This window comes from Mesoplodon mirus (genome assembly GCF_964341445.2).
Source record: "Mesoplodon mirus genome assembly, chromosome: 6".
NCBI classification, from domain to species: domain Eukaryota; kingdom Metazoa; phylum Chordata; class Mammalia; order Artiodactyla; family Ziphiidae; genus Mesoplodon; species Mesoplodon mirus.
In genome coordinates, this window is record NC_138982.1 from 79,154,524 (window position 1) to 79,170,154 (window position 15,631).

General features: G+C 38.4%; 1 protein-coding gene across 2 annotated transcripts in view; it reads right to left on the reverse strand.

Moving 5' to 3' along the window:
* The window catches only part of FAM162A (family with sequence similarity 162 member A), a 37,943-nt gene that overhangs the window by 17,553 nt on the left and 4,759 nt on the right, over positions 1-15,631 (reverse strand). Inside the window, exon 1 of one of the 2 annotated variants that reach the window (XM_082624905.1) lies at positions 6,562-6,963. The exons of the other annotated variant lie outside the window; for it this stretch is intronic. Within the exon in view, the coding sequence (XP_082481031.1) occupies positions 6,562-6,610 (49 nt within the window). The 5' untranslated portion in view covers positions 6,611-6,963. Of the gene's footprint in view, positions 1-6,561; positions 6,964-15,631 lie in introns of those variants that run through there. 2 annotated transcript variants of the gene reach the window in all.

The window sequence follows — 15,631 nt, forward strand, 5'->3', positions numbered from 1 at the left end:
AAGATTCAATGCAATCTGTTTCAAATTACCAATGTCATTTTTCAGAGAACTAGAACAAAAAAATTTTAAATTTGTATGGAAACACAAAAGACCCCAAATAGCCAAAGCAATCTTAAGAAAGAAAAATGGAGCTGCAGGAATCACGTTCCCTGACTTCAGACTATACTACAAAGTTACAGTAATTAAAACAATATGGTACTGGCATAAAAACAGAAATATAGATCAAGGAACAGGACAGAAAGCCCAGAAATAAACCCATGCACCTATGGTCAATTAATCTATGACAGAGGAGGCAAGAATATACAACAGAGAAAAGACAGTCTCTTCAATAAGTGGTGCTGGGACAGCTACATGTAAAAGAATGAAATGAAAACATTCCCTAACACCATACACAAAAATAAACTCAAAATAGATTAAAGGCCTAAATGTAAAACTGGATACTATAGAACTCTTAGAGGAAAACATAGGCAGAACACTCTTTGACATAAATCGCGGCAATAACTTTTTGGATTCACCTCCTAGAGTAATGAAAATAAAAACAATAATAGGGCTTCCCTGGTGGCACAGTGGTTGAGAACCTGCCTGCTAATGCAGGGGACACGGGTTCGAGCCCTGGTCTGGGAAGATCCCACATGCCACGGAGCAACTAGGCCCGTGCGCCACAACTACTGAGCCTACGCGTCTGGAGCCTGTGCTCAACAAGAGAAGCCGTGATAGTGAGAGGCCTGCGCACCGCGATGAAGAGCGCCCCCCGCTTGCCACAACTAGAGAAAGCCCTCGCACAGAAATGAAGACCCAACACCGCAAAAATAAATACATTAATTAATAAACTCCTACCCCCAACATCTTCTTTAAAACAAAAACAAAACAAAACAAAATAAACAAATGGGACCTAATTAAACTTATAAGCTTTGCACAGCAAAGGAAACCATAAACAAAATGAAAAGACAATCCACAGAACAGGAGAAAATATCTGCAAACAATGCAACTGCCAAGGGATTAATCTCCAAAATATACAAATAGCTCATGCAGCTCAATACAGTAAGTTCCCTACATACGAACAAGTTCCATTCCAAGAGTGCATTCGTAAGTCCAATCTGTTTGTAAGTCCAAAAAAATTAGCCTAGATACCCAACTAACACAATTGGCTATATAGTACTGTACTGTAAAAGGTTTATAATACTTTTCATACAAATAATACATAAAAACAAACACAAAAAATAAAGAAATCATTTTTAATCTCACAGTACAGTACCCTGAAAAGTGGAGTAGTACAGTACAACAGCTGGCATACACGGGCTGGCATCAAGTGAAAAGGTAAGAAGACTTACTGACTAGAGGAGGGAGAGGAAGTGGGAGATGGTAGAGCTGAAGGGTCATCAGCAATAGGAGATGGAGGGCAAGCTGCAATTTCACTCACACCTGACATTGATGGCACAGGTTCTCGTTCCTTGCTGGATTCAATTCCATCTACCCTCTTGAAAAAATGATCCAGTGATGTCTGGGTAGTAGCTCTTCTTTTCTTGTCATAGATGACTCAGTAGCACTGGACTGCATTCTGAACAGCTGCTACAACCTTTCTGTACCATTCTACGTTCAGGTCCTGTGCCTCCTCAAACAAAGAAAATCCCCTTGTCATTTCCTGCATCATGAATCTCTTCGGTTCTTCAGTTACTTCTTCTTCCTCTTGTCTCTCTTTGTACTTTCTCTCAGCTTCCAATTCCATCAGGTCTTCATTAGTAAGCTCCTTGTGTTGCATAGCAAGGAGTTCAATGAAGTCATTCTCTTGCAGATCTAGCTTGAAATAAAGATACTGTACTACTGTACTCTATACAGTACTGTACACTTGTATAGGATGCACGCACATGACAATGAATGCCAGACACATGAACTAACTTACGTGACTGTACATGCAAACGCATGTTTGTATCTTTGAAAGCTCGCAACTTGAAGTTTCGTATGTAGGTGACTTACTGTACCAAAAAAAACAAACAACCCAATCAAAAACTGGGCAGAAGACCTAAATAGACATTTCTCCAAGAAGACATACAGATGGCCAAAAAGCACATAAAAAGATGCTCAACATCGCTAATTATTAGAGAAATGCAAATCCAAACTCCAATGAGGTATCACCTCACACCAGTCAGAATGGCCATCATCAAAAAGTCTACAAACAATAAATGCTGGAGAGGGTGTGGAGAAAAGGGAAGCTCCTACACTGTTGGTGGGAATGTAAATTGGTACAGCCACTATGGAGAAAGGTATGGAGGTTCCTTTAAAAAGTAAAAATAGAGTTACCGTGTGATCCACATATCCCACTTCTGGGCATATACAGAGAAAAACCACAATTTGAAAAGATACATGCATGCCAACGTTCAATGCAGCACCATTTACAATAGCCAACACATGGAAGCAACCTAAATGTCCAATGACAGATGAATGCATAAAGAAGAAGTGGTATATATACACAATGGAATACTAGCCATAAAAAAAATGAAATAATGCCGTTTGCTACAACATGGCTGGACCTAGAGATTATCATACTATGTGAAGTCAGACAGAGAAAGACAAATATCATATGATATCACTTACATGTGGAATGTAAAGAAATGATACAAATGAACTTATTTACAAAACAGGAATAGCATCACAGACTTAGAAAACAAACTTATGGTTACGAAAGGGGAAAGGTGGAGGGGAGGGATAAATTAGGAGTTTGGGATTAACATATACACACTACTATATATAAAATAGATAATCAACAAGGACCTACTGTATAGCACAAGGAACTCTCCTCAATATTCTGTAATAACCTAAATGGAAAAAGAATCTGATAAAGAACAGATGTATGTATATGTATAACTGAATCATTTTGCTGTATACCTGAAACTAACACAACATTGTAAATCAACTATACTCCAATATAAAGTAAAAAAATTTTAAATATATATACTAAATAAAAAATAAAGTGTACAATTCAGTTTTTTCTATATACACAAAGTTATGTATGGACCACTACTACAGTATTTAATTCCACAAGATTTTCATCATTCCAGAAAGAAACTCTGAATCCATTAGCAGTCACTCCCTATTTCTTTCTCCCTCCAGCCCTAGAAAAGCACTAATCTGTTTTCTGTCTCTATTGATTTGGATATTCTGGACATTTTATATAAATGAAATCACACAATATGTGGCCTTTTTGGCTATTATGAATAATACTGATATGGACATTTGTGTACAAGTTTTTGAGTGAACATCTGTTTTCATTTCTTTGGGGCATTTGGTAAGAGGTGAAAGTACTGGGTCATACAGCAACTCCACAGAATTGTTTGAGAAACTTCAAGACTCTTTTCCAAGTGTTCACATTTTACATTTCCATCAGCAATGTATGAGGGGTCCAGTCTCTCTACATCCTGCCTTGTTTTTTTGTTGTTGTTAATTAAAAAGCCATCCTAGGTGGGTGTGACATGGTACCTCACTGTGGTCATAGAGAAGTGAAATTTGCCACCCCAAAATGTCTTTGGCATGTGGATTATTTTAGCTGAAAACAATCAAGGCCCAGAAGACTCAGGAAGAAACTTTAACCTTCCCCTAATTTCCTAAAAAAAATTTAGATAGAGGGTCTATTCCAGGAAGAGAGCTATCATCAGAGATATCTGTAAAGAATATGGGCTAAGTGTGGTGGTGGAAACAGCCTGGACATCAGAGTCCACCCTGTTTCCCATTGTCTTTGCATGGCCCAGCAAACATTTATTTACCAAACATTTGCTATTCCATCTCCATGTCAATTGCCTTCCTCACCTTTGAAGTCTCAAACCCCTACTTCCAACATCCTCTTTGACTTCACCTGAAGATGGTATTTAAGGTGAGGGTTTCAGCCATTTCAGCAAATTACTCAGTTTTCCAGGGTCTCTCTCATGTATACATGTTAGTTAATGTCAACTCATTATGTCTCATGTCAACTTAATTCTTAGAGCAGCCACAAGAACCGAGAAGGGTAGAGGAAAATTTCTTCCTTCCCAACATAGTCTTGATTTGCATTTCCCTACTGGGTAAAGAGGATGAGGATATTTTCACATGTTTATTGGCTCTTTGTATATCTTCTCTGGAGAAATGTTCATTCAGCTTCTTTGTTCATTTCTTAACTTGGCTGTCTTTTTGTTATTGGGTTATAAGCATTCTTATATATTCTAGATACAAGTTCCTTGTCTGATATACGATTTGTAAATATTTTCTCCATTTCTCAGGTTGTCGTTTCATGATGTTGATGACATCCTTTATTTTTATTTATTTTTTTTGTGGTATGTGGGCCTCTCACTGTTGTGGCCTCTCCCGTTGCAGAGCACAGGCTCTGGATGCGCAGGCTCAGCGGCCATGGCTCATGGGCCTAGCCGCTCTGCAGCATGTGGGATCTTCCCGGACCAGGGTACGAACCCATGTCCCCTGCATCTGCAGGCGGACTCTCAACCACTGCGCCACCAGGGAAGCCCTATTTATTTATTTTTGACTGTGCTGGTTCTTGTTGCAGCACGTGGGCTTAGTTGCAGCATGTGGGTTTCTTAGTTGTGGCATGCATGTGGGATCTAGTTCCCCGACCAGGCATGGAACCTGGGCCCCCTGCATTGGGAGCGTGGAGTCTTACCCACTGGACCACCAGGGAAGTCCTGATGATGTCCTTTATTTATTTTTGGCTGCGTTGGGTCTTCGTTGCTGCGTGCAGGCTTTCCTAGTTGCGACGAGCAGGGGTTACTCTTCGTTGTGGTGCGCAGGCTTCTCGTTGCAGTGGCTTCTCTTGTTGCAGAGCATGGGCTCTAGGCATGCAGGCTTCAGTAGTTGTGGCTCGCGGGCTCTAGAGCGCAGGCTCAGTAGTTGTGGTGCATGGGCTTAGTTGCTCCACGGCATGTGGGATGTCCCCAGACCAGGGCTTGAACCAGTGTCCCCTGCATTGGCAGGCGGATTCTTAACCAGTGTGCCACTAGGGAAGTCCCTGAAGATGTCCTTTAAATATATAAATTTTTAATTTTGATGAAGTCCAGCTTATCTATTTTTTCTTCTGTTGCTTGAGCTTTTGGTGTCACATACAAGGTTACAAAGGTTTACTCCTATGTTATCTTCTAAGAACGTTACAGTTTTAGCTTTAACATTTAGGTCTGTCATCCATTTTCAGTTAATATTGGTATATTATGTGTGGAAGGAATCCAACTTCATTTTTTTGCATATGGATATCCAATTCTCCCAGCACCATTTGTTGAAAAAACTATTTTTTCCCGTTGAATTGTTTTGACACAATATAGAAAATTGTTTGTCCATAAATATGAGGGTTTATTTCCAGACTCTCAATTCTATTTCCAATGCTCTGTATTCCCCAATATTCTTTGTTGTGTTTTGCCACAGAAATCTATGTTCTATGTTAGCTTAGTAGTCCACTGATAACTGGACAGAGACTTCCCTAAATGCCTTGCACCAATAAGTTTGCCAGCCTTTGCTGGAGGGCTATGTGTGCATTTGGGGGCATGCTCTGGGGTGGGTGAGAAAGAAGCTGTTTGAATTGTATTAGCTCTGAGTCAGGTTAATTAAAAAAAAAAAGGCAAGCCCTGTGAGTGAGCATTTCCATGGAACTGCCACACAGGCCAAACAGTAACAGTCCTCTGGGGCTAGGGCTTTGGGGGAGCTCCAAATCCATTCTGCCTTCTTCAGTGTCTGCTAGGTTTTTAGAGATACTGCAATTTTGAGGTATTAGTTTTCAAGGCTACTGTGAAGCCAAGAGGAGACAGGAATCAGTTAAAACTCCATTAGCCTTGCTGCTCTTACCACGAGTAAGTCATTTTCTTCGACAAATGCTACACAGACTGTCACAAGCCTCTGGTTATTTCCTAGAGTTCTGAAAAAGTTGATTTTAAGACTTTATGATAATGTTTTCATCGCTTTTTATAGGAGTGAATTTTCAGAGGTCCTAACTCTGACATACCTTAAGTTAGAACCTTTACATGTATCAAGATCTGTGGTTGTCTGCAGTCTGATTTCTTTCATAGAAGGCCTCGTTTATTTCAGTTTTCTAGGCAGGTAGTCCCAGAAAGCTTTGCCTGGGTCTGAGTAACCACACCACCAGTGCCACCTAGTGACAGTAAGTATACACTGTAAGAAAAGTAGATAAATTATAACTGATCTCGGCTTGTTTTAAATGTATAATCGGTAATGTAGTATTTACTTCACCAGGGCTGATTTGAGAGTTAAATGGAAAACAAGTGTGAGAGCATTTGGCAAGATGCTTGAAACACAGCAGGTACTCTAAGCATTAAGTTTGTTTCTTGAAACATTACTTAAAGCACTAATCCTCAAAACATTTCCAGAGCACTTCAATTTTACCCCTAAGGTGGTCAATTTCTGATCAAGGTAATTTTATACAGTTATCAGGGCATGAAGAAATCCTATGAACCTCTTCAAAAGTTTTCCATAGCTTAAGGATTAAAACAATTATTCAATGCTGTGACTCTCAAACCTCAGTATGCATCAGAACCACCTGAATGGCTTGTTAAAATGCAAGTCACTAGGCACACCTACCTCCAGTTTTGGAATCAACAATTCTGGGTTGAAGGTTGGGAATTTGCATTTCTAACAAGATCTTAGGTGAAGCTGCTACTGCTGGTTTGAAACTACACTTTGAGAACCACTGTTTTGGGGTTTTCTAAAAAAAAAAAACTGTGGTAAAATACATATAACACAAAATTTACCATTCTAACCATTTTTAAGTGTACAGGGCTGTGGCATTAAGTACATTCACATTGTTGTGCCACCATCACCACCATCCATCTCGACTTTTTCATCTTCCCCAGAGAACCACTGGTTTAATGTGACCTATAAATCCCCATCTCACACCATCCTGTCCCATTGCCTTCTGGCAGGTGCTGAGACAGAAAGCAACAAAGTTAACTGGCAGTGAGCTCTACTGTCTAAAGAGGAAACAGAAAAAGAATCAATAATTATCTCCTTAGGTACTGTCCTTCCCCATCCCTCTTAATTAGAACAGAGGCAGTTTAGGAGAATAAAAGACAAGTTGCCTCTCAGCTCAGTTCGGGTAATAATGATAAAGCAAAAATGTTACCATGTACACCTACTTACTGTCAGTCACACAAATGCACGTTTGGAGACATTTATTCATTCAGCAAATAATACTTGTCAGGTATTGTTCCAGGCAGTATAAAAAACAGATAAAAATCTATGCCAGCTGAACTTACATTCTACTACAGGAAGGGGGGGAATATATATATATATATATATACACATATATATGTATATATATAGTTAGTAAATTCCAGAGAGAAAAAATAAACAATGGGGAGTCAAAGTGTTTCTGTGCTTGGAATGTGGTGTGTGTGTGAAATTTTAGATAGGGAAGTAGAAGTTCTCTTTGAGAATGCTACTTTTGAAGGAAGTGAGGGGGCTAGTATGCAGTTATCTGGTGGAAGGGTATTTCAATCAGAAACAACAGTAAGTGCAAAGGCCCTAAGGGACACAAAGAGGAGGCCAGCATGGCTAGAACAGAGGAATAATGAAAAGAGAAGTAGTACTTGAGATCACAGACATACCTGGGGGTGGAGGTGAAGAATAGGGACTTAAAGGCATGAGAGGTTTACCTAGATCAGAAAATATCTCCCAACTTTTTCTTACTATAACTTCATACTGGAGGCCAGGAATTTGTACCTCCTTAAGGTATAAATGGTTATTAAAACATAAACAAACATGATATTATACACATTAGAAATAACAAACCATTGTAAAAAATAATTTAAAAACCCGACATCACTAAAAATATACATATATGAAGTCTTGATGTGATTTCGGTCTTTATTTTGCAATTACAAAAAAATTAAAGCATAAAAAAGTTTTAGTATCATTATTATTTTTTTTAACATCTTTATTGGAGTATAATTGCTTTACAATGGTGTTAGTTTCTGCTTTATAACAAAGTGAATCGGTTATACATATACATATTTCCCGTATCTCTTCCCTCTTGCATCTCCCTCCCTCCTACCCTCCCTATCCCACCGCTCTAGGTGGCCACAAACCACGGAGCTGATCTCCCTGTGCCATGCGGCTGCTTCCCACTAGCTATCTATTTTACGTTTGGTAGTGTATATATGTCCATGCCACTCTCTCACTTGGTCACAGCTTACCCTTCCCCCTCCCCTAGTATCATTATTAAGACCACTTTTCTAACTCAAAGAGATAGAATATATTGCCCCAGACATCCAAGCCCCAAATTTTCCATCCTCTGGTGGATCACAATTAAAAACAAAAAAACCAAAAGAAAAACAGCCCTTAAAGGGCTATTAAACCCAGAGGGTTAAACCATCTGGCTACACTTGCAGCCTGTCCCTGGCTGACCAGTTCTGTGTCCCCAAAGCCTTAGCAAGAAGTCAAGATGAAGCCTCACTGTGCCCATAAGGCTCTGACTGGCAAATGGCTAGTTAATCTTAAGAGTATAAATCCTTAAGCTCTAGTATGCAACAGAATCACCCAAAGGACTCATAACACACTAGTGGACCCCATTTCCAGAGTTTCTGATTCAGTAAGTACAGATGGAACCTGAGAATTTGCATTTCCAACAATTTCTCAGGTGATGCCAGTACTGTTGGTCTGGGGGCTCACAATTTGTAAATCTGTGCCTTAGAGTTATTACTGCTGGCTGGAGGCTCTAGTGGGTCAGTCTCAAGGTTGATTCAGGTACTGTCTTCTGCCCTGTTGTCCCTTCCTTCCCATTCTTTCCAATCCATGATGGACAGTGCAGAGTGGTGGGGATGCTTTTTTTGTCAGAATCATTCAAGACTCTCCTGGAGATAATCATCAGTGACGTTACCTGGAACATGACCAATCTCTGGGAACCAGTGATGATAAATGAAGGTTCAATGAATGCTGGTGAAGAGGCTTTTAGAAGATTATCTAAGTTACTGTTTCTTAACCTGTGTGAAGATCAGCTGCTAGGTTTGTTGCACGTATGTTGCTAGTTATGAAGTCTGCCAATGATCTGCTTAAAAATAAAATCATGGCATTTGTCAAAACCCCTAAAACTATATCACAGAGAGCTTTAATATATGCAAATTTTAAAATATCAACCAGGATGTTGGATGATTCCCAGGATGGAAATCAGACTGTGACAAATGTATCTAATTATATTAGAAATGTGTGATCTAACCTTATAAACTTTAAGGTGGGAAAAAAGATGACCTAAGTAACTTTGGAAAATATTGTTTTGACTGGAAACTGTAAGACTAAAGACAAAGAGAAATGTACTTTAGTTGGCAAATTTGTTTCTTACAGGAGTATTGGTTAACAATTCTGAAACTACTTTATAAGTATATACTAGGATTGAACAAGTAACTAACTAAATGGTAGATAATGAGAGCCAGGTTTCTCATTGTCAAAGAAAGAAGTTCCAAAAGCAAGGGTGGAAGGCTAGAATGAATGTGGTGCTGGGTCAGAGTCAGAAAACTCAGTATAAGCACCTTTAGTTTTCTATATATACATGTGTGTATACATATAGAGAGATGATATGAGACAGAGACATAATTATGTGTATACACATGGTTTAGTATACACACATGTATTTTCCAGCTCTACCCACTGGGAAGGCCTGGAATCAGTGACACTTGAGTAGCAACAAGCACACTCATTGCCAGATCCTGGTGTCTAAATACCATTATCCAATGAAAGGAACCAGGGCTCCTTGGAGAAAACTGGTTGATTCTATGTTGGGGCAGAGAAAATACAAGATGAGTCTGGAATATCCATCCTGTAGTGCCAGAAAGTCAGGAAGTGTCCAAAAAACAAAATGATGAGGGCCTGTAAAGGGACACAGAAGCTGATCTGATAAAGCCTAAACTGGAATAATTTGAGCAACAAAATAAATAAGAGTAATAGATTATAACAAGGTAAAAAATATGAGTCCATCAATAAAAAATAAAATGAGTCCAGTAATAAATCATGTGGATATTATATACCAATATGACATGATGAGAAGGGCACTTTACCTCTGTGCTATTTATTCTTCCCCCAAACCCAAAACCCTAGTCTTACCATGAGAAAGCATCAAACAAAACCTAATTGAGGGACATCCTACAAAATATCTGACCAGTATTCCTCAAAATTGTCAAGATCATGAAAGTCAAAGAATATGAAACCATCACAGATCAGCAAAGGCTAAGGAGACATGACAACTAAATGCAATGTGGTATCCTGGATTGGATCCTGGAACACAAAAGGGACATCAGCAGAATAACTGGAGAGAACTAAATGAAGTTTGTCCTTTAGTTGATAGCAAAGTATCATGTTAGTTTCTTAGTATTGACAAATGTACTGTGAGTTATGTAAGGCGATAACATTAGGGTTAACTGGGTGAGGGTACACAGAACTCTGTACTATCTTTGTGACTTTTCTGTAAATTAAAATTACTCTAAATAAGAATATTTTTAAACATGTGTATTAATTACATCTTATTGTTTTTTACTTTTACATAGTTTATGAAATTTTTATATTTACTTGATATTTAATATTTTAAAAATTGGAGAGGATTTGATGTTATCTCTATAAAAATGTCACTCTCACTCATTTGTACTCCAATATGTTTTTGTAATGGGATAGAAAAGGAAAGAAATGGGGTATAGTAGGAAATGTGCCCAATTCATGGTAGACCAAAGATGTCCAGGTGAAGGTCATCTGCCTAGTGCACCTTGGTGGAAATGAGATGAGAAAATTACACATGATATATATCTTGTTACACCTTGCTATTCTCAAATGTTGCCATCACCTGTGAGCTTGTTAGAAATGCAGACTTTCAGCTCCCAACCCAGACCTACAGAATTTGAATCTATATTTTTAATGAGATATCCAACTGATTCATATGAACATTAAATTTCAAGAATCAAATAGCCACATTCATTCAATAGCTGATGAGTACACGCTCTGTGCCAGACACAGGAAAAACAATACCACACACTCTAAAGTCTAGAACAGTGCTATTCGGCCTCAGCTGGGAGCTTCCTGGAAATGCTAATTCTCAGACCCCACCCCAAACCTTCAGAATCTCCTGGGGTGAGGACTAGAAAAATGTTTTTACAAGCCCTTCACATGATGCTTATGCATACTAAAGTTTGAGAAGCACTACTCTAAAAAGATGGACTTCGAACTCTGTATACTGGAATCACCACAGAAAAACAAAAACCCAACACACAGGGCCATCCCAGACCAATTAAATCCCAATTTCTGTGACGAGGACTCTGGCATTAGTATTTTTTAGAAAGATTTTCTAAGTGATTCTAATGTGCTGCCATGTTTGAGAATTGCTGCTTTTTAGCACAACCAGCTAGAGTCCCTGTTGAACATAGGCTACATAAATGACCAGGGCACACCTGCAGAGCTAAATACCTATGTCTCTAGCTGCATTCAAAATCCCTCTTTTCGATGAAATAATGCCACTTGCAGCAATATGGATCGACTTAGAGATTACCATATTAAGTAAATCAGACAAAGAAAGACAAATATCATATTACATCACTTATATGTGGAATCTAAAAAGTGATACAAATGAATTTATTTACAAAACAGAAACAGACTCACAGACATAGAAAACAAACTTATGGTTACCAAAGGAAAAAGGGTGGAGAAGGGATAAATCAGGAGTTTGGGATTAACAGATACACACTATTATATATAAAATAGAGAAATAGCAAGGACCTACTGTATAGCACGGGGAACTATATTCAATACCTTGTAATAACCTACAATGGAAAAGAATATGAAAAAGAATATAAATATGTACAATTGAATCACTTTGCTGTATACCTGAAACTAACACATTGTAAATCAACCATAAACCAATTAAAAAATGCTCTTATAAAAGATGAGTTATTAAAATTTTCATTGTGGAAATAAACACGTTCTTATTCCAAAATTAGGTTACTTCCTGCAAAATATTACTCCCTACCTTATGTATTTTCTAAACAATTTTTCAGTACTTTTTTATTTTAAATATGACATGTTTTGCTGTAAAGGTCAGATACACTGGTCTATTCCTATAATCTATCCTATAAATAAGATTCTAATGAGATTTAAGAAGATCTGCTTTTGTCTGTATTTAAGGTTATATTTTACTGTCTCATTTCTTGAATGAATAGTCTATCTACAGAAAAAAAAATCCCTCTTTTCAAAAGCAATTCACTGAAAAGGAGCTCTGCTTTATTTCTAACTTCTGCATATCAATATGTAACTCATTACACTGAAAGTTTGGAATCCCTGTGGAGTACTAAAATATCCCCAGCTTCCAGATTTTACAGAGCATGCAGACTCTAATACACTTCTCAGTTACTTGATGACATGCAGTGTGAACTGTTCTACAGCTCATCCTCCATGTTCTCATCCTCATCCTCCGTGGAAAAGGCTTTATTTCACATTCCTCCTCTACAGCAGCTGGAGGCCCCCATGGGTAAACAGCCACTGTCTCATTATCTCACAATGAATGACCAGAGCTACAGAGCTGACCCAAGCACACTGCTGTGAGACTCTCAGCCCAACCACCTTGCTCTTTTCCTAGTGTTCCAGAAGGCAAGGAGCTACCATGATCCTGGCTGGGAGAAGCACCTTGTTTATGGGGCAACAGCATTCCTTTTTCATGTCACATGGAAAGATTTTTTTGATCTAAATACTTAGGCGGTATTCATGCTAGCCCACAAATGCCTATTTAATCCTTCTAAAATTGAAATAGGATACTGCTTGTCCTGAAATGTTTGCTGTGATAGGAAAAAGCAAGTCTGAATAAGGAACTTTGAAAGTCTGTTTTGTGAATCGGAGTCAATTTTAAGTCTCAGGAGGAAAAAACTAAGTGTATGCTTATCCTGAGGATGGCAAAGTTCCTACACATAGGCTATCTAGTCAATACTGTATTTTATAGTTATGATGAAATCATATGCCAAATGTTTGTAGCTGCTCAGTAAACCTACTAGAAAGAAGAATAAGTTAGGGCAATTATGTCACTTACGGAAGCTGGAGCTCTTATTCCCACCCAGAGCTCATTTAGAATAGAAAACCACTGATTTGCTTTCTACATTAGAAGAAGCTGGGTGGGAATGCCCTAAAGGCTGACCACAACAAAACAAATGAACAAACCTGAAACATTAACTTGCTCTGAGCTTTTTCAGCGATGAGATCTGAACAGCTTGACTGCAACTGCAGACTCCTGTCTGCAACTATTCTGAAAAGGGATGGATTTCTTCTGGCTTCAAACAATGATTTGCACAGAGAATTCTCCATCTGCCTGCCAGGCAACCAGTGCTCACAAGCCTAACTGCCTTGCTAACACCCTTGCTGATGCTCTAGGGTTGAGAATTTAAGTGATGATACTGGCCTAATGCACTCTGGCTATGAGAGTTGTGCCTGGGCATGCTCCCCCACAGTGAGAGCCTTTTGTCTGCCATACCCCAAAAAGATTTTGGGAAACAGGCAGAGCAGTTTTGAGCAGGAAAGTAACACTAACCATGGGGACTATGGCAGATAAATCTGGGTGCAGAATGCAGGGAAGGCTAGGGGTGGGGGAGAAGTAGGGTAAAGGGAACAGAAGTGGGTAGACATAAATGTGGAAACCTTTTAAGTGGTGTCACAACACTGTAGTTCAAGTGGGTTGTGCAAAGAAAAGAGGACAGTTATAGGTCTTAACGCAGAGGAACTAACAGATGTGAAAAATTCTAGGAAGGAAAAATGGGCAAGACACACTGACATTATGAGATTTTGTGGGCTGGCTAGAACCCTAACTACCATTTGTAACATTGTTTCTATGGGAAAAAAAATCTTAAGAGTTCTAAAAATAGATTTATAAATAAACCTTTGGAATCTGGCCAGTTTTTTTTAAGTTGGGGTGGGGAAGTGGGCCTATGGAAAGCAAAGTATCCATGTCTCTGGTGGCCAAACTTCAGTGATATGGGGCCACTCCTTGGTGACCTTTTTTCCGCCCATCATTCCAGCCCACTCCCAACAGTGGCTATTTGAAACTCTCTCTGCCTTAGCTGCTGACCTAAATAGGTTTTGTGACAGAAACAGATTCCCTACCTCTCCATCTGTTTTCTCATCCATCCCTGCAGGCTTGGAAGAACACTAGCCTTCCGTCACTCTGAACCACTCCAACTGTGACCCTTCTTGCTGAGAGATGTTGTACCAAAATTCTCATAAACTCTAGATCCTTCCTTTCCACTGCCTTTTTCCTGCCAAACATTGCCTCTCCACTCTTAAAACAAACGAAAAACCTTTTAACTTATAAAAGTAACACTTGCTCATAACAGAAAATTTGGGAAACTAAAAAAACATATGAAGAAAAACAAAAGCATCCATAATCACACCATCTGGGGATAACAACTTGGCGTATTTCTTCCCAGACTTTTTCCTATACTTATACACAACATATACATTTTCCAAAATCAGATAATTCCATATCTTGCTTATGTCACACTTTTCCAAGATTAATTAAAAAATACTTTTGATACCTGTATAACATCAAATGGATATAACCTGAAGTTAATCATTCCCTATGGCTGGATTTATTTCCCATTTTTCACTATTACAAATAATATTTCAATGAATAGTTTTCTACATAAATCTTTAATGGCATTTCTGGTTATTTTCTTATATAGAATCCTGGTAGTGGAGGGCTAAAGGATATGATGGTTAAAGGACATGAACCCTTTTAAGATTCATTTTTCTTCTTTAATATTTTAATTTTATTGGAGTATAGTTGATTTACAATGTTGTGTTAGTTTCAGGTGTACAGCAAAATGATTCAGTTATACATATACATATATACATTCTTTTTTAGATTCTTTTCTCATATAGGTTATCACAGAATATTGGGTAGAGTTCTCTGTGCTATACAGTAGGTCCTTGCTGGTTATCTATCTTATATATAGTAATGTGTGTTCATCCCAAGTTCCTGATTTATCCCTCCCCACAACATTTCCCTTTGGTAATCATAAGTTTGTTGTCAATATCTATAAGTCTGCTTCTGTTTTGTAAATAAGTTCATTTGTATCTTTTACAAATTAGTTTCCACGTATGAGTGATATCATTTGATATTTGCCTTTCTCTCTCTGACTTACTTCACTTAGTATGATAATCTCTAGGTCCAATCTTAAGATTCTTAAAATAAATAACAAACTGCTTTCCAGAAAGGCTGAATCAATTTTCACCATCTATGGGCAGTTGATGAGAATTCCTGGCTTATTACACCACAGTGGTACTGAGGGTCCACTATCTCAAACAAAACATTCACTTGTTCTCAACAGCTCCTATAAATAAAATACTACCTCCTTCCTTTCATAGTGCAAGTGACTAAGTGGCATGTATTTACTACCTTGACCCCATCACCCACATGTTAACTATAATGTTTCTTCCCCCACTCATTTTACTAAAATTGCTGTAAATTAGTGATCTCTTTCTAGTCATATGAATATGTCTTTTAGAATCTTTTCATTAGCTCATCTGACTCTCCTCTTCCCATCTTTGTGGCCATTTGACTCTAATGATCTCATCCTTCTACAAGGACTCAGTCCTCCCTTACATTACACCACCACGTTTTCTCCCTTCATCTCTGACC